The 21,576-nt window shown below is 46.9% G+C and overlaps 3 protein-coding genes, 2 non-coding genes and 1 pseudogene across 6 annotated transcripts in view; 2 read left to right on the top strand and 4 right to left on the bottom strand.

The window, feature by feature from the left end:
* Positions 1-218: 218 nt before the first annotated feature.
* LOC142941071 (uncharacterized) lies at positions 219-5,660 on the bottom strand. The gene is made up of 2 exons (XM_076083329.1): positions 5,563-5,660; positions 219-3,458 (listed from the first exon to the last, which is right to left on the bottom strand). Exon 2 carries the CDS (start codon positions 3,346-3,348, stop codon positions 745-747), a length of 2,604 nt encoding a protein of 867 aa, XP_075939444.1. The 5' UTR covers positions 3,349-3,458; positions 5,563-5,660; the 3' UTR covers positions 219-744.
* A 442-nt stretch (positions 5,661-6,102) lies between these two features.
* trnav-aac (transfer RNA valine (anticodon AAC)) lies at positions 6,103-6,175 on the bottom strand. Its single transcript has one exon. It is a non-coding gene; the product is annotated as a tRNA-Val (tRNA).
* Positions 6,176-8,166: 1,991 nt separating this feature from the next.
* Positions 8,167-10,954, bottom strand: LOC142941046 (early growth response protein 1-A-like; annotated as a pseudogene).
* Positions 10,955-11,662: 708 nt separating this feature from the next.
* Positions 11,663-11,735, top strand: trnaa-agc (transfer RNA alanine (anticodon AGC)). Its single transcript has one exon. It is a non-coding gene; the product is annotated as a tRNA-Ala (tRNA).
* Positions 11,736-12,069: 334 nt separating this feature from the next.
* On the top strand, positions 12,070-14,049 carry LOC142941066 (heat shock protein beta-11-like). Of its 2 annotated transcripts, none has more exons than XM_076083324.1 (2): positions 12,070-12,716; positions 13,469-14,049. In XM_076083324.1, the coding sequence occupies exon 1, from the start codon at positions 12,100-12,102 to the stop codon at positions 12,709-12,711; it is 612 nt and encodes a 203-aa protein (XP_075939439.1). In that variant the 5' UTR covers positions 12,070-12,099; the 3' UTR covers positions 12,712-12,716; positions 13,469-14,049. The 2 variants fall into 2 exon arrangements, with proteins under 2 accessions (XP_075939439.1, XP_075939438.1); XM_076083323.1 differs by having other exon boundaries at positions 12,071-12,716; positions 13,442-14,049.
* The window catches only part of fam53c (family with sequence similarity 53 member C), an 8,222-nt gene continuing 295 nt past the window's right edge, over positions 13,650-21,576 (bottom strand). The window contains exons 2-5 of the mRNA XM_076083321.1: positions 20,037-20,360; positions 18,752-18,809; positions 17,551-18,551; positions 13,650-17,313 (exon numbers count right to left, since the gene is read on the bottom strand). Coding sequence (XP_075939436.1) covers positions 17,008-17,313; positions 17,551-18,551; positions 18,752-18,758 — 1,314 coding nt within the window. The 5' untranslated portion in view covers positions 18,759-18,809; positions 20,037-20,360 and the 3' untranslated portion in view covers positions 13,650-17,007. The remainder of the gene's footprint in view (positions 17,314-17,550; positions 18,552-18,751; positions 18,810-20,036; positions 20,361-21,576) is intronic.

Genomic DNA, 21,576 nt, shown 5'->3' with positions numbered 1-21,576 from the left:
ACCGCAAAGCACACATGTACTTTTACTATCAGAATATTTAGCTGCTCATTGTAAAGGTACTTTTACTTCTTCATTCAGTGACTAAATAAAAACCTGTTTAACTAAAAACGCATTAATGAGTCCTAAAGTTTAACATGTCTCTGAACGCATCAGATTGTTTCTATATGTTAATATGTTCAGTGCAAAATCAAATGTGTAACAACATAATGAAGATGAAGGACACTTTAATAACAGAATAAGTCACGTTGTACATCAAAGGCAACATGTTTTACGTTACTGGAATACAAGAAGTGATTTGATTCGTTAAAGGACATTTTAACAACTTCTCTCAACATCTGACATTTTATAGACCAAAAGATTTAGAAATGTTTCTCCTGATTACTCTGTATGAATATTGATTGTTAACCTCTCAGATCTTTATCCGTTTATTTAGAAGCTTCATGAGTCACTTTCTAAAATAGACATTATGTAACTCGGTGAGTTCTGTCATATTAAAACACAGAATATTTACAGCTGATGTAGAGAAACAACGTTCAGTCGTCAGCGTATTAAAAAGGTTTAGTGTTGATTCAACTTTAGTTGAGTTGAATTTGCAGATTTTCATTAATAGCAGCTATTTTAATAACCGACTGTTTCTGGAACAACACGAGTCTTTGTCTCACGATCGTAAACTGAATGTTGAAGAAGTCCGACTCTGTTCTGGTGTGATTCATGATAATAATAACAATAATAACGACAGGGACTCTAATCTATCCTCACTTCGATGTCAACAGGCTTCAGTTTTTGGACGAACACGACGTCGTTGCTGCCGTCGTTGAGGTCCGGCTCTCTGAAGTCGTCCTCCGGCTCGTCTTTACAGACGACCTGCGAGGACTCGGAGACCTCGATGGGCAACTCGATGGCTCGGTTCAGGTAATCTCCCCTTCGGCCGTTCTTTCCCGCTATGGCGACGACCTGCGACGCGACGGCCCAGGCGAACTCCACCTTCCGATGTTTCTGAGAGCTCAGATCGAAGTTGTACTCCAGAATCTCGTACAGAGCCGGAACATATCGGTTGCAGTTCTGCTCCACATACCGGTGCATCTCAAAGAGGACCCCCCTCGTCAGCACTCGCAGGTCCAGTTTGGGTTTGGCTTCTCGTTTGAAGCCGACGTCGAGGTCCAATCCGATTCGTTCGCAGATGCGATAGCCGTTGACCTTTTCCTTCTCCGTTTCCACATCTCCGTTGAGAACCTCAGTTTCCGACACCTGATCCTCCGAGCCGTTGGCGGCGAGTGGTTGAGGATCGAGCGTCGAGTGACCGCTCAGTGGGACGACCGTGTTCAACCACCGGTTCACCGTCAGCGATGTGTGCTGCCTCTGCATCAAGCTTTTCTGGGTGGCGTACCATCTGTGGATCACCTGCGAGGCTTCCGTCGCTCCGCTCTGCAGATCCACATCGAAGTTGTGCTCCAGGAGGTCGTTGACCGTCTCGCGGATGGAACCGCACAACTCTCTGACGAAGGCGAACACTTCGAGCACGGCGCCGGTGGTCAGGAACGTCAGATCGAGCTTCTGGCTCGCTGGACGTTCTTCCATCGACCAAAGATCGAGGTTGATCTTCTTACAGAACGGATGTGGCTCCTGGCTCGCCAAGTCCATCCGCTGTTGCGCCGTCTCAACTTCCTGTCCGGTTTGAAAATCGCTGGTCACGTCGACCATGTTGTAAGCTTCGGGGAAATGAAAGGGACTCTTGAGGAACTCTGTTTTCCATCTATCAGGGTGGCTCTGAAGGACCTTTTCTTTTGTTATCATGTAAAGTATAAAATTCCGCTGATGCACCTCATCTTGGAGGACGAGGTTGAAGTTGTTGTCCAGAATCTCAAAGAAGAAACTGCATATACTCTTCGCCATCGCAGTCGCAAATTTATAAACCTCCAACAACACGCAGTTGGTGAGTATCTGTAGATCCAGGGTTGGTCTGTTGGCCGAGGCGACGTTGAAGTCTAAACCTCTCTCTCTGCAGCGGACAAACAAGTCGTTCACTCTGCTGGACTTCAGGATTTGTTTGGAGCGAGTCACACGTCTCTTCCAAAGCTTCTGTTTCGGTGTTTTTACGTTCGCGTCCTCGTTTTTATCTTCAGAAAACAGATCTGAGACGGCGTTCGGAGTTGTGTTCTTTGGACAAACGTGAGACGAACGAGGGCTGAGGTCAGAGATCCGAGGCGGCTCCGGGGAGACGAACACTTCCTCCTCTTCCTCCTTCACATCTTTTGTTTCTATCAGATAACTTTCAACCTTAATTTCTTCTGAATCTGACTGCATCTCCGTCTCAAATTCAACTGGACACATGTACGAGAGGTCGCCATCCTCATAAAGGTCTTTGGCGTCCTCGTCCCTAAGCCTCAGCATCCCCCTTCTCTTAGTGGCCATCGGCAGCTCTTCCGGTTGCTGGTCGTCGGGGTCACTTGTCTTTTTCCGTTTCTGGGTCAGGACTCTAAACGCCTCCTTTCTGAAGGTGTCCTTGTGCTCGACGGTCAGGCAGGCGTACTTCCTCTCCATCAGCTTGTTCACTTGCACGCGAAACATCGTTTTGTCCAACTCGTGACCAAAGTTTTGCGCGACCAGGTCAAAGACGATCCCGGTGTATGTCCCGCAGATCAATCTGGAGAAGTCGAGCAGCTCCAGCATCGCCCCATTGGTCACCAGGTTCGGGTTCACTTTGTCTTTGCGTACGTCGCCCGGTCGGAACAGCAGAGTCACGCCGAGGTCTTTGCAGAACGGGTACGCGTCAGTGGAGAGCTTCACCTGAACTCCTCCTCGTCTCTTTACGACGAACGCAGATCTGGTCCTCTCCGTCCTCTGGTCCTCTGCAGACGGGCCGCTCTTGCCGCCGTCGGAGAGGACAGAACTGTCCGCCAGTTTGTTCCTTTTAGGATAGTAACGTCCCGGCTGCTGGGACCCCGCGGACGCCATTATAGCGCAGAGGTCCGGAAGTGGAAACGCTTCTTTCCATCTTTGAGGTTTCAGCTTGATCTGGTCCCTCAGCAGCTTTACTTTGCTGTGCACGCGTCTGGCGTAGTCGTAGTACTGCTGGTCCTCGTCCACGTCAATGCCGATGTCGAAGTTGAACTCCAGCAATTCGAACAAGAAATACGTCTCGGACTTGGTCACCGTTTTGGCGAAGTCGCAAAGCTCCAGCATCACGCCGTTCGTCAGCATACTGACGTCCAGCTTGTCCTTACTCTCCAACGCCGCGTTGAACTCCAAACCGATTGCAACCGACCTGGGGAACGGGACGGCGCTCTTCTGATACCGAACGCCGTGCTGGATCCGCCGCCGCCAGATACACTCGTCGAAGCCTTCCATGTCGACAAACCGGACAGAAGCCGTTGAGTCTTTGTGTCCTGAAGAAGATCTCAGGATCCAAAAGTGTCTCCCGAGTCTTTGAGACGTCTGGAGACACTTTACTCCTCAGTCTGTGAGAGAAGACACAAACCTTTAAATACTGCGGCTGTAAATATCATTAAAACATAAGAAAACAGACAAGTAGTGAGATGAGTTCACAGCCTTCGGTTCTATCAAACTGAACAGCCATGTTTTAATATCAGTTCAAAGGTCAAACTCCTGAATTATTCTCCAGTTTCAGCTTCTCGCTGTTTTAAAGTTTTACAGACAAAACGTCGACCTGGAAATCCTTCAGAATGTTCAGGTACTACTACGGTAAAGATACTTTTATCCTTAACAAATACTGTCTTTGACGTACTATTTTGAGATATATATATAAAAGATACATAAAAAAACACCTCATAAGTCAAACCTTTTGTCTTTTTGCATCTAAAAGATTACAGAATACGTAAACTAAACTATACTAACAGTCAGTACTACATCACAGTACTAAGACACAGACAGTACTAACCAAGTATCATGAAGCCTTTTAATATCATAAATACTTTGTGTTGTGGTTTTGAGAATCCTAAATGAAGGAACACAAACATTTGTGAAGGACTGTGTCAGTAACAAGTATGAACATGTATATTAACATATATACATGTATTAATATGTATATTTACATTTACATTAACATATATATTTACATGTATATTAACATATATTAATATGTATATTGACATGCACATTAACATATATTAACGTGTATATTAATATGTATATTTACATGTATATTAACATATATTAACGTGTATATTTACATGTATATTAACATATATTAAAGTGTATATTAATAATAACGGTGCAGAGAATATTTCTCACACAGACATGAAGAGTAGTTCAGTCCTGAAGGTTGTGAGCAGATCTCATCCTTCACCACTAGAGGTCAGTCCAACACAACATCACACGAGGTGATGAAGGTGAAGATGATGAAGATGAAGCTGATGATGCTGAAGATGAAGCTGATGAAGCTGAGAGCTCTGTAGGTTGTTGTACTAGTACTTTTACTTCAGTAAAGCATCAGAATACTTCCTCCAGCTCTGATGGATCGTTTATAGAGAACACATCCGTTTGTTTGAGAACTTTAAAAACAGAGAAATGATTTATGAAATATTATTATAACTCTTTTTTCATTCTGCTTTTAATAATAATAATTAATAATTAAAATAATAATAATTATAATAATTAAAATAACTTTGCAGCTCAAAGTGCTTCAAGAAATAAATGAAAAGTAAAAAGAAAAAGCTTAAATGAACTCTTGAATACATTAAAATAATCTGTTCTCCTTTCAACTGCTTATTTTTATATTATTTTAATTCACACATTTAATTTACAACTATACATTTGTTTCTTTCTTCCTCCTGCATCCTGTTTAAAGATCATAACATATAAAGCTTTTAAAAGTTAATCTTCAAGTTCAAGTTCATTTATGATTGACGTAAACGTTACAAAGAATAAAGTTCACGTCTCGTTATTTACTTATTTTATATAAATAAAATAAATTAAAATGAATCAATAACATTAAATTAAAATCACGGTTCAGAACTTTGTATTGGAAACAAATGAAGAATCAAACTAGAATCAAACTAAAGTATTAATCTCAAACTAGAACACATTTCATCATCGTGATAAAATATTTGATACAAAAAAGATAAATTCATAAAAACATGTTTTTAATGTTTTCTAAACAATTAATTTCGGTTTAATAGGATTGTTTTAACGTTACAGTGGACTATTTTATTTCTTAATAAAATATAAACAATCAGACAAAAGGTTTTATAAACATAACACCACGATGATTCAAAGTGTAAAACAAAGAATAATAAAGAATAATGTTCAGAGGATCACAAGAGGTCATTTATATGTATTTATTGTTTGTTTATATTATTCACCAGCTGTGCACTTTTCATGTATTTGTGTTATTGTTCTATTTCATTATTTTATGTTAAACCTGCATTGTTGTTCGTAAATTTGTTCAATAAAGTTTTTTACCAAAAGTGGACCATGAACGCACCAAAATGGCCGCTCCGTGCAAACACACAACTTCTCTGTGAAAGTTTAAATGAGCGCGAGGACAAACAGGGCGGAAGCGTTCCGGTCCGCACGCGGAGGAGGAGGAGCACGTGCACTTACCGAACACCGGAGCGCTCCCCGGTGATCCCGGTGGAGGAGGAGGTTACAGTGAAGTAACGTGACGAGGAACCGGTAGCCTCTCACGAGACGATGCTAACATTCCAAACACCGGAAGCACACCGCGAGGAGGACGCGTTCAGGGACGCATCGGAAACTCCGCTTTTACAGACGACGGCTCAGAGTTTCTATTTGACAGTTTTTAGATATCATCGATAGAAACAAATACAAGTATATGAAAGTGAAAGTTTCAAAACGAGTTCCTTTTTTAAACAAAAGCCCAAACAGTTGTTTGAGTTTATCGAACAATTCATATTCTTTAACAAATGTCTTCAAAGGGACACGATACAGTCAAGAGTACTGGTTAGAAATACACAAAGAGAAAATAACTTGACTTAATCAGGGAGACATTAATAGTTATTTTGTAAAGCACTTTGTAGCATTGTTAAGAAAAATGAAATACGTAAATGAAGTGTTAATGTTGTTATGTTCTAAACTGGTTTAGAGGTTGCTGTGTTATTACTTGTGAGAAAGATAAAAACATGTTTCCGCCCGGTCTCGAACCGGGGACCTTTCGCGTGTTAGGCGAACGTGATAACCACTACACTACGGAAACGCGGTGCGAGTGATGTGTTCATGCACCTAGGAATATTCCATCTTATCCACGATCCAGACAGAGAGCTGCGTGTAGCAGCAGGTAAAGTGTGTTTCAGTGTCTAAAGGTAAGAAGTAGTAACTGCTCATTGTGGAGGTTCAGTGATTCCATAAAGACAGTTAATGAATCAGTAATGAATCTGATCAGGTTGTAGTTTAATGTATCTAACAGCTTTGTAGTCATGACTCAGACCACTTCTAGATGTTCACAGAGGTATTTGTGCAAAAAGCGAAGCAGATGTAATCTGTTAGAGGACACTTCTAAATATCCCTGTCCTTTATTAAAATGACAATAGATAATTACAAATGTCTTGAAAAGAATAAAGAATGTTTCCGCCCGGTCTCTGGCCGAACTATCGGGACCGAAGATAGTAAGGCTTAAGTCTCTTCACTTTCTCCATTCATTCTCTATGGTAGTTCTTATCACTACGGGTGTCATATATATGTGGCCACAAGCGTGATTTTGGGGGCGCTGTTTCTCACCTTCCATACCAGTGAGACCCTGTTCCCCCTTTGAGTGACAGACGTCCCATCACACCAGACAGGTTTGGCTAGCTGGATGACGTCATGCTAATAACTTATTTAGCTTTTTAAAACAACGGGGACAGATCCAGCACGGACAGTTAGGGAGTGAGGGACATGAAGCACCTGCTGAGACATGATGTATAGTTATGAATACATCATTATATATATATATGTGTGTGTGTGTGTGTGTGTGTGTGTGTGTGTGTGTTTTATATTATAGTGAATAATATTATATGATATATACATTATATTATAGTGAATATTATTATATGATATATACATTATATTATAGTGAATATTATTATATGATATATATATTATACTGAGACTATAATAAGATGTCCTGACGTGTTTATCAAAGTGTTATTTTCTGCTTTTTTTCATGTTGGAATAAAGGTTAAATATTTAACTGTAAAGTAGTAATACGTGTTTGATACCTTAATGTTTTTGCATTAAATCATTCTGGGATGTTTGCTGACATTGACTGATGAGGCTCAGCCCTACAGAGAACATGTTCACCACCTCCACTGAGTACTGACTACATTAGTAGTAGAGTACTGCATCATGAAGTTGTCCTGTCCGACCTGCCGTCCCTGTCCGTCTGGTTATACGTCACAGCTCGACACGGACACACACACACACACACACACACACACACACACACACACACACACACACACACACACACACACACACACACACACACACACACAGGGCGACCCGCCAGCAGAGGGTTCGGCAAGCAGGAAGCTCCTTATTTGGGCGTCAGGACATCCGCTGCAGTGACAGGAAACACCATATTTGGGCTGTTGTTCTTCCTGAAGAGAGCTGCTGGTGACAAAGTCTGATCCTATTGGCTGAGACACACACACACACACAGGATTTACTGTGTGTGTGTGTGTGTGTCTCCTGAATGCACCTTTAAACTGACTTTCACGTTAGATTTTTACCGAAAAACGACTTTTATTCTAACTTTTAAATTTTTCTATTGAAAAATATAAAATAAAAAACAAATGTATATATGTACATACATAAGCATTAAATACAACTATTTAACAAACGCAATAAATAATTAATTACTTTTCGTCTGATTCATTAATAATTGATCTGATCGTTCCCGATCGTCTGCATCAGTTTGAATCTTCTGATTCGTTATTGAAGTCACCTGATCACGGGCCCTTTAGCTGCTTGTTCTGGAGCTTTCGACCACAAAACATGGTCTTCTTCAGCCACAGTTGTCATGAAACTGTCGATGATACAAATCACCATTTTGTGTTCCATGTTGACCGAAAAGTTTTTTAACCTTAGAAATAAAAGCTGACGAACAAACAACCCCCACTCAAGGACCTCTTACTGAGGAGCTTTCGCCCAGAATCACATGGTCTTCATCGGCAGAGACGATCAGCGTGAAATAAAAAGCACCAACAGTGTTTCTGACATTTTATTCTTGTATCTCTAAGAGGAAACACGTTCAGTATAAAATCATGTAAACGTCCCAGAAACCTACTCAGTAGGTACGTGTTCATGTACTACATGTACTCATATGTACACTCATCATCAACGACAGTCTCTGTACATTCAGGTAACCGGCTCTCTCTCCTTATCTCAGCACTTTTCCCTCTGAAGTTTAGTACGAGGAGGTTTTAGTTCATGTCTTCCTGTACGGTGGCTGAAAAGGCTCATATAGAACCAGCAGCCAGTGAGTAAAAACATCCAATCAGGTGCTGACCTCGCCCACAAATATCAGACATCCGGTCAGATACGCGAGTTTGGTTTTAAAGGTTCAGAGTTCAGTCCGAGACTTCCTGTCTGTCAGCAAACGCTGGAGCCGAGGAGCTCCGACTGAGGACTCCCCACCGGAGAGGAGCAGGAGGAGGAGTAGAGGTGGGAGGACGGCGAGGAGGTGAAGCAGGGGGAGTGGAAGAGGGAGGTGGCGGGGGAGGGGGAGCTGTGAGCGGGGGAGGGGGAGGAGTAGGAGGAGCAAGGGGAGGAGATGGGAGCAGAGGAGGAGGAGCAGCAGGAGGAGGTCTTGCGGTCCCGGTGCTTCTGGTGGATCTTGGCGTGCCGCTTGCGCTCGTCGCTGCGGGCGAACTTGCGTCCGCACTCGGTGCAGGCGAACGGCTTCTCGCCGGTGTGCGTGCGGATGTGCGTGGTCAGGTGGTCGCTACGGCTGAAGCTGCGCATGCAGATGCGGCACTGGAACGGCCTCTGGCCCGTGTGGACGCGCACGTGACGCGTCAGCTCGTCGGAGCGGGAGAAGCGGCGCTCGCAGCCGTCTGCGGGGCAGGCGTACGGGCGCTCGTGCAGCGGCGTCTTGCACTGACGTCCACCGGCGGGGGACCTCCTGACCCGGCCCGGTTTGGCAAGCTGGTGGGCCTGGTGGGCGGAGCCTCGAGGCTGGATCTGCGAGGAGGAGAAGGCTTTGATGGTGGAGAGCGGCGTGAGCGCCGGCGGGTTCGCCGGCTTCTGGTCCTGGAGCGGGCAGAGCTCGCCGCCGTGCGAGAGGAGGTAGTCGGGGAGCATCTGCACCACCTGAAGGCCAAGCCTGGAGGCCGGGTAGGTGGGGGGGGGGGCCCTGCGGCGGGAAGGCGTGGGGGGAGTCGGTGGCGGCGTGGGGGGGGAGGTCGGAGCCGCCGCCGGACGTGTAAGTCGGAGTCGCGGAGAAGACGGAGGCAGCGTCGCTGGAGCCGCAGCTGATCTGGACTGAGCTGAAGCTCGGTGGGGATGACATCACCGATGATGTCGCGGGGGGGACGCTGACAAAACCCGTGAACAGGCTGAGGAGAGGCTCCGCCCACAGGCCGCCGCTGGAGGCGGGCTCAAAGCTGAAGCGGCCGCTGTAGGCCAGAGGGGGGAAGCTGTGCAGGTCCAGGTCTGACAGAGAGTCTGAGGGAGAAACACAGAAGAAGAAGAAGAAGAAGAAGAAGTTATCGCCTGTCTGTGACACACAGCGCCGCTCTGATTGGCTGCAGATAAAGATGACGTCATTGTTATAACTTCAAGTCTCATTTAGTTTGTGACAGAGAAACAGGAAGTGTTCAACTAATAAGATATATAACATAATACATATAATATATTAAATATAATATAAATAATTTAATATAATATAATATAATATATAATAAGGACACAGTCTAGTCTTTATATTCTCAGCACATCATTGTTATGAACTCCTATAACTTAACATGTTATTGGATTCACTGACCTGTAAAACTGATATTAAGTTTAGGTGTTTAATTATTAATCAATCATAATAAATAATCTATTATCTAGCCGACAAGCAACATTTAAACAGCTTTAAACACTCTTTAAATCATGACAGTTCATTCCTCTTTAAATGCATTAATAATAATAAAGTCAGGACTTTCACTTTTCTCTATGAATTATTAAACGTGGGATTTTACTCATTAAAGTTATTTATTTCTGCATATTTCTCATAAAAATGTGAAACTTTTAAGGTGTTTTTATTCACAAGCAGCCCTCCTCCTCCTCCTCTAAACCTCCTCCTCACCTCCGTACTCCCCGGGCTCTACGCTCAGCAGCCCGGCTCCCTCCGCCGCCGACGCGGCCAGCAGCGAGCCTCCCGCCGCTGCGTTCTGCAGCAGCATCTGCAGCTCCTCGAGCTTCGAGTAGTACCCGTCCAGCGGGGAGGGGGGCGGCGGGAGTCCGGCCAGAGGGTCCGAGACCTGCAGGGCGGACACGGCCATGTCTCCGGAGGAGGAGGAGGAGTGGAGCTCCGGAGCACCGAGCTTGTTCCAGCGGGAGGACTGAGCTGATGAGCCCGACGGAGAGGCGCTCTGTCCGGGCTGCTGCTGCTCGGAGGAAGCCCACACTGAGAGGGTGGAAAGCTCCGGAGGTTAAGATAATAATCCACTTTAGATGTTTAGTGCTGAGTCAGCACCGGGAGAGTAAACAACGTTACCGGGCAGGTGTCTCCACGTGCTGTTGAACTTGAGAGTGTCACTTTCTTCACGAGGATCTCCGGCTTTATAAAGACTCCTGCGTGACGTACGTTCCCTAATATGGTGTGGAGGAAAGCCCATATTTGGGCAGAGCGGTGAGCGCGTGCAGCCCCGGTGAGCGCGCCCCCTCCCCCCCCTCTGCTCCTGCTGCTGGTTTTTGGAGCGTGAACGGATCCAGTAGAGTCCACCAGACTCCCGGTCCGGATCTGACGGACCGCACTGCAACCGATAAACGGAGAGCAGAGAGCCGCCATGACCGGAAACAACCCAGAGACACGTCACGGCTCGGATCAGGTTCTGAGGCCTGACGTCACATATGGAGATCAGCCAGCACGCGTCATCACTTCCTCGAACCTTATTTGGGTGTTTTTCCGGTCGGACTAGCTGATCTGAGAGCGAAGAGGAGGCGGGACCTCTTTGACTAAACACTTCAGAGGTACAAGTACTCTGTTCAGTACAGGTACAAGTACTCTGTTCAGTAGTGACAAAGCAGGTACTCTGTGCTGAAATAGAGTAAAAGTACCACAGTCTAAAAGTACTCTGTTAGTAGTAAAAGTACACAAATACTATCAGATTCATGTATTTTAAGTAACAGTAGTAAAATTTACTACCAGTGTGTTTGTGTTGATATGTAGAATAATACATTTAATATGATATATATATAAATATATATATATATAAATATATATATATATATATATATATATATATATATATATATATATATATATATTACAAACGTGTTGAGTCCCGTTCTTTAATAAACAGAGGACACGTCATACCGAGTGGGATAAACATCCTAAACTCTACACCAACATATATTATAGTCTATAAATAGACTCACGTGGAGACATAGACTGTAAATAAAACACACGAGGAGAGCTTTATGTTCCTAAAGGTTCTCGAAAGCGTTTGACCGTAGTGGTAGTTTTAAAACTGTACAGAATGCACACGTGTATACGGGGGGATTAGCTCAGATGGTAGAGCGCTCGCTTAGCATGCGAGAAGTAGCGGGATCGATGCCCGCATCCTCCACATTTCTTTATTAGATAAAGGTTTCCACTGAAGCCTCTGAAGAAACTTTTGTTCCATAAAAGGAATAAAAATATTTATGTGATCACTGATGAGACAATATTTAATAATATCAATAAACTGATCAGATGTCTCTGTGTGTGTGTGTGTGTGTGTATGTGTATGTGTCTGTGTTCACTCCTTCATAAAGAACATGACAGAGTTCTCCAGCAGAAATAGAACAAAGCTGAGACGGTCGGTATGTTGAGTCATGAACAGCTGATTATTTTAGACTGTGACACACACACACACACACACACACACACACACACTCTGTATATAAACAGCAGACCGTCCCACTCTCAGTCTAAACTCCTCCAGCAGCAGCATGTTGTGTCCCAGCGTCTTCCAGCCGTCCCCCTTCACTACGCGGTCTCTCCTGGACCTGGACCTGTTCTGGCCGGTCCGCAGCCTGTGGCCTGAGACCCGGCCGCTCCTCCACCTGGTGGAGCAGGAGGTGCTGCGCCTCCTACTGGAGATGAGGCGGAGCATGGAGCACATGGAGAGGCTGCACCGGAGGATCTTCGAGGAGATCGACCAGACCTGGTCCCAGAGGGGGGCCTTCGAGACCATCGCGGTCCATGAGCTGGGGAGAGACGGCGGCGGCTTTGCCCTCAGTCTAGACACACAGGCGTTCTCCCCGGAGCAGCTGTCCGTCAAACAGGTGGGCAGGAAGCTGAGGGTGAGCGGCCGGACGGAGAGGAAGCAGGACTCCTCCCCCTCCTCCTCCCCCTGCTGTCAGGACTTCATGAAGGAGCTCCAGCTGCCGGACGGCGTCGACCACGAGGCCCTCACCTGCTCGCTGGTGGGGGGGCGGCTGCAGATCCAGGCCCCCCCGGAGAGAGCGCTGCATGATGGGAAAGAGAGGCTGGTGCCCATCAGACTCACCTCTTCCTCTTCCTCCTCTTCGTCAGAGAGCAGCCCTGCTGAGAGGAACTAAACAGAGTGAAGCTTCTCGTCTTTTCTCATATCTTTGTTTTAAACGTTTTGTTGCTTCTAAACAATTTGACTTTGAATATAAAAAATTATATTAAATATTTAAATAATTCTCATATTTGACTCGTTATATTAACATTCACATTAGTACTGCTGCTAAATAAACCGGTTTCTATCACTGATGTCATCAATATTAAACGTAAACAAAGTCATTTCTCATATTAAGCTAAAAATGTCACTTTATCATTTATATTCCAAATTAATTGGAACTTTCTCATTAAATTGAGACTTTATTCAAACTTTATGATTTTGTTTTCACTGAAACTTTGTTGTTGTAATATTGACTTTATTGTAATAATTATTTTTAAGTGATCAACTCGTTCTTGATGCGTCACATTTCTATCATAAATGTAACTTCATTTTACTTTAAATATATAAATAAAAATACTTTTTCTCAGTCAATTAATTAAAAAAAAAATTCCAAAACTTTACTTTTTGTTCTCTTAAAATGTAAACTATAATCTCAAATGTGACTTTTTGTGCAAAACAATAAACAATAATATGACATGATTCAAAAATAGAAAATATGAAATAAAATATGGTAAACAAACAAGAGTACGTTAAAACAAGTATATTATTAAAGAGCAAAGACGTGTAACTGTAAGAGGATGTCAGAGTCTGAGTCAGTGGGGGTCCTGGTCTTAGTTTTGATGGCCAGACGTGTGTTTCCTCAGCTTCACACGCTGCTTCCTGTCAGACAGGAAGTCTGTGATCCACGTGGAGCTGGTAGACCTGGTCCTGCAGCAGAGACGGTGTTGAAGGCAGAGCTGAAAGTCCACAATCAGGATCCTGGTCCAGATCCTGAGGAGTCCAGATCCTGGAGGTCTCTGTCCAGAATAGAGGGAGTCGTCTTGGTGGTGTGTGTGTGTGTGGGGGGGGGGGGATTGGGACTTCATGCTCATAGAGTCATGACGTTTGTCATAATTAATAAAATAGCTTCGTAACATCTTAACTTTATTTTTTTTAATCTCATAAAAACACAAATATTCTGACTTCTTCTTCTGTTTATTTGGATTTTCTTCTTCTTGTGTGTATTCAGTTGTATTTTGGTCGCCTGTCTTTGTTTTAAATGTTCTATACGAATAAAGTTTGACCAAACATTTGAATCGACTTGATGACAATAAAAACACAGGACACCAGTTTTTCTCCTTTCTTTGTAAAATAATTCTCGATAAACTTAATTTATTCACAAACTGCTTTTCAAATTTGCCATGTCGTCATTGTTCTTTTTTTTTTTTTTTTTTTTTTTTTAAATCACATACAATAAAAAACATTTCTAAAAGACGAGATGTCCGAGTCTCTCCGCTAACTGTACACGACTCCTCCGTCCTCGAGCTTTTTTTATATTTTATTTTTTAAAACACGATGCGTTCATCGCCGACACGTCGTCACGCTCAGACATCAGATTAGAAATATTAAGAAAAAACAGCAGAAAGTAAAGAACAGAGGGACTAAGAGTTTAACAGCTACGGTACACATCTCTTCTTCTTCTCCGTTAGTTTAGTCTTTTCTCTTTTTTACGTTTTGATTTACAGAATAATAGAATATGTTCAGTTAAGGCTTATGTCGGGCGTTATGGAGCGATCAACAGAAACAAACGAACGAACCAGGAGGGGGAGGGGCGCTCGTTTATGTGTGTTACGGGGACACTGTGCGTGTGTAAATGTGTGTTCCGGGGACACTGGTTGTGTTACAAGTGCATTGAGTGTGTACATGTGTGATACTGGGATAATGTTTTATGAATTTGTGTTACAGGGACACTGTGTGTATATTTGTCTTACAGGACCAATGTGTTTGTGTACGTCTTAGAAGGAAACTGGGTGTGTGTATATGTGTTACACGGACACTGTAGTCTGCAAGTGTACAACAGGGGCACTTTGCATGCATATGTGGGTTAGTAGGACATTGTGTTCAGTAGGTGTGTTACTGGGAAACTTAGTGTGTGTGTCTGTATATGTGTATAAAAAGGACATTATGTTCTGCATGTGTTTCAGGGACTGTATATGTGTTACAGGGACATTGTGTTTGTGTGTGTGTTACGGAGACATTGTGTTTGTATGTGTGTGTTACGGAGACATTTCTGGTTTGCTATTTAAATGTAGTTTTGTAAATTTAAGTGAAGACTGTACCTGTTTGTTTTTTTCTAGTGGACAACACGTGAAGCTAACAAGCTAGCTTATAGTTAACTTTAATGTCGTCTTAAAGGAGCAGTCCAACACTTTGGTAAATAGTCTCATCGTCTTCCTCTCAGAGAGAGATGTTCAACACGTCACCTGACAGGAGTCTGGTAGAGGCAGGGGTCCCCCAGTCTTTATGCTAAGCTAGGCTAACAAACATGAAACTGCTGTTCACCTGAACGCCTCGCTGGTTCTAAAACGTTGAACTGTTCCTTTAAGAGAGAGGATGAGAGGATGTTTTTGTAAAAACAATCTTTTACAAAGTGAAACCAAGATATGAAACTTTAACATGACGATCCATCACAGCCGACGTTTAGACAGCTTTACTTTTCAATCAAACTTTAATGAATCGTAACTCTTACTCTTCGGTGCATTCAGGGACATTTGGACATCCGAGGCCTGAGAGTCGTCTGTTGAACTGAACCAACCAAAGATATGTTTTTGTTTTTAACGGTAATCCTGTTAACTTGTTGATTGTCTCCCTGGTTTCAGTCTCTAACGTCGCTATTAGATGCGTTTTTAAATCAGCAGCTTAAAAATCAACTCTCGGATGTCCAAGTGTCTTTGAACGCATCATTAAAGAGAACTACAAACCCGATTCACATGAAACTTGGTGGAAGGGTGCGACACGAGCCAAGGAAGATCCCAGAATGCTTTGGGGCAAAAATCAAAATCAAACGCAGACTGACGGATGATTTTCATCAGGGTTTGAAAGCATCAGCAGGAAACGTGTGGTTCAGACCTTCAACGTGCACTTCTTCTTTTAGTGACTTTCAAGCAGAAATTGGGAGAATATATATATTTTTTTTAAATCATAAAATAACCTTTTGAACATTTTCCATTGGACGTCCTGGTCGTCACTTTCTCACCTGGTGGTTCTGTGAATCTTCAGCATCCAGATTAAATCCAGAGAAGAAGAGTAAACGTCTTCTGGGAATAAATTATAGAAAATAATTTAAAACCGTCTCATACCACCGTTTGGTCAGAATCATAATTTGATATTTGATGACTTTTATTTTTGGCAGAACGTCTGAAACATCTAGTTTTCAAAATCCAGATTTAACTCTGAATTTCAGATTTATTAAAGATAAATTTGTTTTCTGTAATTTAAAGATAAACATCAATATAAAATGTTCGTCTTCATAATAAAACATCGTGTATTAAATAACTTAAACCATCTGAACATCATTACAGGAGGATTTTACTATTTTCTTTTTCCTGTGATTTCAAAATAAAAGTGTTTCCTGTGAGGTGTAAAGTAGTCGTGTGAATAAAAAGCATCTGGAAACATGAGCTGTGATGAAGAGGCTGTAACCTTCCTCTTCTTCTGTGGTGCTTTAACGGCATTATGGAGACGTGACATTTGTGAGCTCAGAAGACAAATAAATAAATACATAAATAAATAAATAAATAAATGACATCATCTGGATTCATCAGATGACCACCAGGAGCTCGTGATGTCACACTCACACACACACACACACACACACACACACACACACACACACACACACACACACACACACACACACACACACACACACACACACACACACACACACACACACACACACACACCAAAAGGTGGACAACAGCATCAGTGGCTACCTGCCCTCAGTGAAGCCTGACAGGACGACGCCACCAATCAGCAGCCAACCTGAACGCATCACCACGCCCAGGTCACATGACCGCGTGTGTGTGTGTCTCTGTTTGGGGTTTATTATTATTATTACTCTCTGGAGGTAGAGGTCTGGTGTCGCGGTGCAAGGACCCAATCGTGGCGATGGCGTTGTAGGTTTGGCGCTGCAGCCTCGTCGGACTGTTAAGCACGATGCTAAGCTAAACTTCCTCTCCTTCAGTCTTCACCGTCCGGCAGTCACATCATCACTGTCGTCGTCAGCGTTCAGCTCACCCGATGAGAGAAGGCGTTGTTCCTGAGAGCCTTGCTGATTGGTGGCAAGGAGGCGCAGCGTGAAGGAGACGATGGCGGTGCGTTTTTTCAATCCAAAAAACTAAAATCCAAAACAACGAAACAAGAGAACAGCCTTCCATTTACAAACGCCTCAGTTTTCTTCTATCAAGTTCAAGTCCAGTTCTGTACAATCCCTCTCGAACACGGCTTGCTGCGCCGCCTCACGCTCCTGCGCCTCCTCCTCCTCGCCATCGTCGTCCTCCTCGTCGTCGTCGTCCTCCTCGCGGCACTCCTCATCGCTCTCGCTCAGCGGCCCAATGCTGGTCCTGCCCAGGCACTCGGCCGGCGAGCAGGAGCCCCGGAAGTCGCCCATGAAGGACTCCATGCCCATGAAGACGTCGCCACAGGCCAGCCTGCCGCCGCCGCGCTCCAGACACTGAGGGTCGATGCTGCGCGTCTGCAGGAGGGAAGAAGAAGAAGAATTGTTACCAAGTGATGAGATCAAAATATCACTCGTCCGTTTACACCGTCGGATTCTGACCTTGTTAAGAGCCATGAAAATAAAAAAAGCTCGAAGAACTTCAGCAGAACGGAGACGACGAGGAGCAACAACACCGTTAAAAGATGCACAGATTTAGTCTTTTTAAAAAGACCAATATTTTGAATGTGAATAAAAAGCCGGCCCACACCGTACCTGGGTCATCTTGGTGAAGTCGAGGACGGGTCTGGCACACGGTCTGTCGGGGTCCCGGCGTCTCTTCAGACCCGGTTTGAGCAGCAGCAGGTCGCAGGGCTGCGAGTGGCAGCGCGGCAGCTGCGGAGGCAGACTCCGCCTCAGAGACGACGGTGTGCTGCAGGCCGAGGAGGGCGAGGCGGGAACCGGGCCGCCCGACGCCGACACGGCCGAGCAGCTTGGCGGACGCGCCGGAATCTGGCTCGGCACCGGAGGAGGCGGCGGCGGCGGCAGGAACGTGGAGGCCGCCGCCGAGTCTCTGATGAGCACGGGGGAGAGGGAGAAACGCCTCTGAGGAGGGGGAGGCGGGTGTAGGGGGGAGGGCGAGGAGGAGCAGGAGGAGGGCGAGGGGAAGAAGCAGCAACAGGCTCCGCCCCCCGCCGCTGCCTCGCTGGGGTCCCACGGAAAGCTCCAGGGCAGTGGTGAGTCCGGAGACAGCGCCAGGCTGAAGAAGGTGGGGCTGGATGAGGAGTGCAGCGACGAGTTCAGGGAGGAGCTGGGGGCGCGGAGAGGACAGGCTCCTCCCCCCACCACGCCCACCCCTATGACCCCTCCCCCCGCCGTGACCCCACCCCCGTGACACTGCTGGCGACTGACGGGAGTCCAGACCCGCGAGGCGCTGGGCCGCCAGGTGTAGCGGCAGCGCGACAGGTCCTCGGGCACCGACAGCGAGCGGCAGTGCCGTTTGGGGGGAGGGGGAGGTGGGGGCCCGGGGCCGCAGAGGGGGGGGGCTGTCGGGGCCCCGGGGAGGGACAGCTCAGATGCTGAGGTGCTGGGGGCCAGGGGGCGGTGCTGCAGCAGGTGAGAGGGGGGGGCGCCGTCCAGGGGGTCGCCCCCCTCCTGCAGGTGAGCATCTGGGGGCACCAGGGGCACGGGGCCGGGGGAGGGGGGGAAACTAGAGCTCAGTAACCCCCCCTGCAGGCCGGACTTGGAGGGAGGGCAGAGCTGCCAGTAGCTGCTCTCTGAGAGGAACAAACACACACATGATAATGTTATTTACTTTACTTTTCAGTTGCATCATGGGAAATGTAGGATCCAGTGTTTCTCAGGGTTTTACCCAAACGAGAGACTGAAAGTCAGGATCTCCAACTCTGCTGTACAGATCAGTGTGTTGTAATTTACTGGCATTCTCTTAATTTAGAGCAAATCACATAATCCTCACCAGGCATCAAGCCATCTGGGGGCCAGCACTCTGCGAGGGTTTTCGGGTCCAGCAGGGACTAAAAGACCAAAAGGTGGAGTTTTAACAGAAAATTCAATTTTATTTGTGTTGAAGAAAATGTTTAAAACTCAAGGGAGCCGTAGATAAAAAAATTGTCCACGACGTTCCTTAGCGCCGCCCCACGACGTTCCTTCGCGCCGCCCCACGACGTTCCTTCGCGCCGCCCCACGACGTTCCTTCGCGCCGCCCCACGACGTTCCTTCGCGCCGCCCCACGACGTTCCTTAGCGCCTCCCCACGACGTTCCTTCGCGCCGCCCCACGACGTTCCTTCGCGCCGCCCCACGACGTTCCTTCGCGCCGCCCCACGACGTTCCTTCGCGCCGCCCCACGACGTTCCTTCGCGCCGCCCCACGACGTTCCTTCGCGCCGCCCCACGACGTTCCTTCGCGCCGCCCCACGACGTTCCTTAGCGCCTCCCCACGACGTTCCTTCGCGCCGCCCCACGACGTTCCTTCGCGCCGCCCCACGACGTTCCTTCGCGCCGCCCCACGACGTTCCTTCGCGCCGCCCCACGACGTTCCTTCGCGCCGCCCCACGACGTTCCTTCGCGCCGCCCCACGACGTTCCTTAGCGCCGCCCCACGACGTTCCTTCGCGCCGCCCCACGACGTTCCTTCGCGCCGCCCCACGACGTTCCTTCGCGCCGCCCCACGACGTTCCTTAGCGCCGCCCCACGACGTTCCTTCGCGCCGCCCCACGACGTTCCTTCGCGCCGCCCCACGACGTTCCTTAGCGCCTCCCCACGACGTTCCTTCGCGCCGCCCCACGACGTTCCTTCGCGCCGCCCCACGACGTTCCTTCGCGCCGCCCCACGACGTTCCTTCGCGCCGCCCCACGACGTTCCTTCGCGCCGCCCCACGACGTTCCTTCGCGCCGCCCCACGACGTTCCTTAGCGCCGCCCCACGACGTTCCTTCGCGCCGCCCCACGACGTTCCTTCGCGCCGCCCCACGACGTTCCTTCGCGCCGCCCCACGACGTTCCTTAGCGCCGCCCCACGACGTTCCTTCGCGCCGCCCCACGACGTTCCTTCGCGCCGCCCCACGACGTTCCTTCGCGCCGCCCCACGACGTTCCTTAGCGCCGTCCCACGACGTTCCTTCGCGCCGCCCCACGACGTTCCTTAGCGCCGTCCCACGACGTTCCTTAGCACCGCCCCACGACGTTCCTTCGCGCCGCCCCACGACGTTCCTTTGCGCCGCCCCACGACGTTCCTGTTGAGACTCACCAGATAGAAGTCCCCTGGTGGAGCAGGGTCACCTTCCAGAGTCTGCTTCCTCAGGCTCTCCAACAACAGCGTGACCACAACATAGTGGCAGGAGGCGGGGCCAAGGGGGGAGATGGGGGAGGAGAGGGAGAGAGCAGGGGGGAGAGGGGAGGAGGAACAAGAGGAGGGAGGGGAAAGCCACAACCGGTGTTTTTGGGTGTCCGGCCGTTCGGTCCGTCGCAGGAGGAGAGGGGCTGAGACGACTCCTCCTTACCTCAGGGCCAGGTAGCCCCGCCCACTCTCACAAGGACATTGTCAAGTCAGCTGTTGCCGCCGGCAACGCACCTGGAGAGGAAGGAGAGACACGAGTGTTGAGGAGTCGTTCACGTTCAACAAACATCAGGACATCGTTTATGTGTTTCTAGTCTCTGATCTCTAAATACGAGTAAATACATAAAACCTCTTTACATTATTTCCCATAAATTCCCATGTAAAGTTTCCCCTTTGAATATTAATATGTATATATATATTAATATATATATATGTCAGCTGGTCTGTAGGTACAAAAAGGTCATGAGCCACAAACAAGAGGACCTCCTTTAAACCCTGTCATGTGTGTGGAGCTACTGGTCTTACTGGTACTACTGGTCTTACTGGTACTACTGGTACTTACTGGTGCTACTGGTCTTACTGGTACTTACTGGTGCTACTGGTCTTACTGGGTTAAACACGTGGTTAAATAACGGCTCAGTGTTTGGTGATGACAGGAGGCCCATTGTGCAGCCTGTCTGGCTGCTGCTAGCTTGTGGCTAACAAATCCCATTGTTTTCAACGAGGGATGCTAACACGAAGAAGTAGCGTTATTTTCTCTCCCGTTTGAGTGCACAATAAATGTGGGAATGTCGTTATTTTACATACTTCGTTTAGAAATAAAATAATTCAGATATGTGGTATTAACGCAGACCTGTTACATCACCGGAACGGTTAGCTTTGCTATCAATAATGTTATCTCGTTATTACTTTCAAGGTCGGCACAATAAATTCAGCCATTTTGCTCCCTTGAAACAAAACGGATAATGAAGATTGTTTCGACGCCGACACAGACTCGCTGCCTCCCGGGTGATCAGGCCGGTCTGAGAGAGGAGGGTGGGGGGGTTCTGTGGGGCTAACGGAGAAGCTACACTGGCCGCCTGTCTGGATGAATCCAGGGGCAGTAGCAAGCGAGCTAACGGTGGCTAACTGACCTGCCAACCGTTAGCCGCGTTAGCTATAACGTTAGCTGCAAAACAAACCCAGTAAATATCTCCCGGGTTGTTCTGATTTATCGTCCCTACTTCAGCTTCTACCCGAGAGAGGTTATTTCTGGCTCAGGCTAACTCGCATCCTAGAACCAGCGGTGCTAACAGTGGTAATACCGGAGGATGTTTGAGATAACGTCTGGCCGGCCTGTGAGCGCTCAGGAGCGGCGTGTGAGGAGGAAAACACTGCGGGATGCTGCGGTACGTCAGCTAGCTACCAACAAAAACAAGCGCTCATTTCTCTCACGCTGCAGCCGGCTGGC

Source organism: Anarhichas minor, unplaced genomic scaffold (genome assembly GCF_050575085.1).
Source record: "Anarhichas minor isolate MPS153535 unplaced genomic scaffold, ASM5057508v1 ptg000126l, whole genome shotgun sequence".
Lineage (NCBI taxonomy): Eukaryota > Metazoa > Chordata > Actinopteri > Perciformes > Anarhichadidae > Anarhichas > Anarhichas minor.
The sequence above is the reverse complement of the archived record's forward strand: the minus strand, read 5'-3'. Positions and strand labels throughout refer to the sequence as shown.

Bases quoted from the DNA above. Each gene is read 5' to 3' on its own strand.
- LOC142941071 (XM_076083329.1), bottom strand. From the start codon at position 3,348: ATGGAAGGCTTCGACGAGTGTATCTGGCGGCGGCGGATCCAGCACGGC.
- LOC142941066 (XM_076083324.1), top strand. From the start codon at position 12,100: ATGTTGTGTCCCAGCGTCTTCCAGCCGTCCCCCTTCACTACGCGGTCT.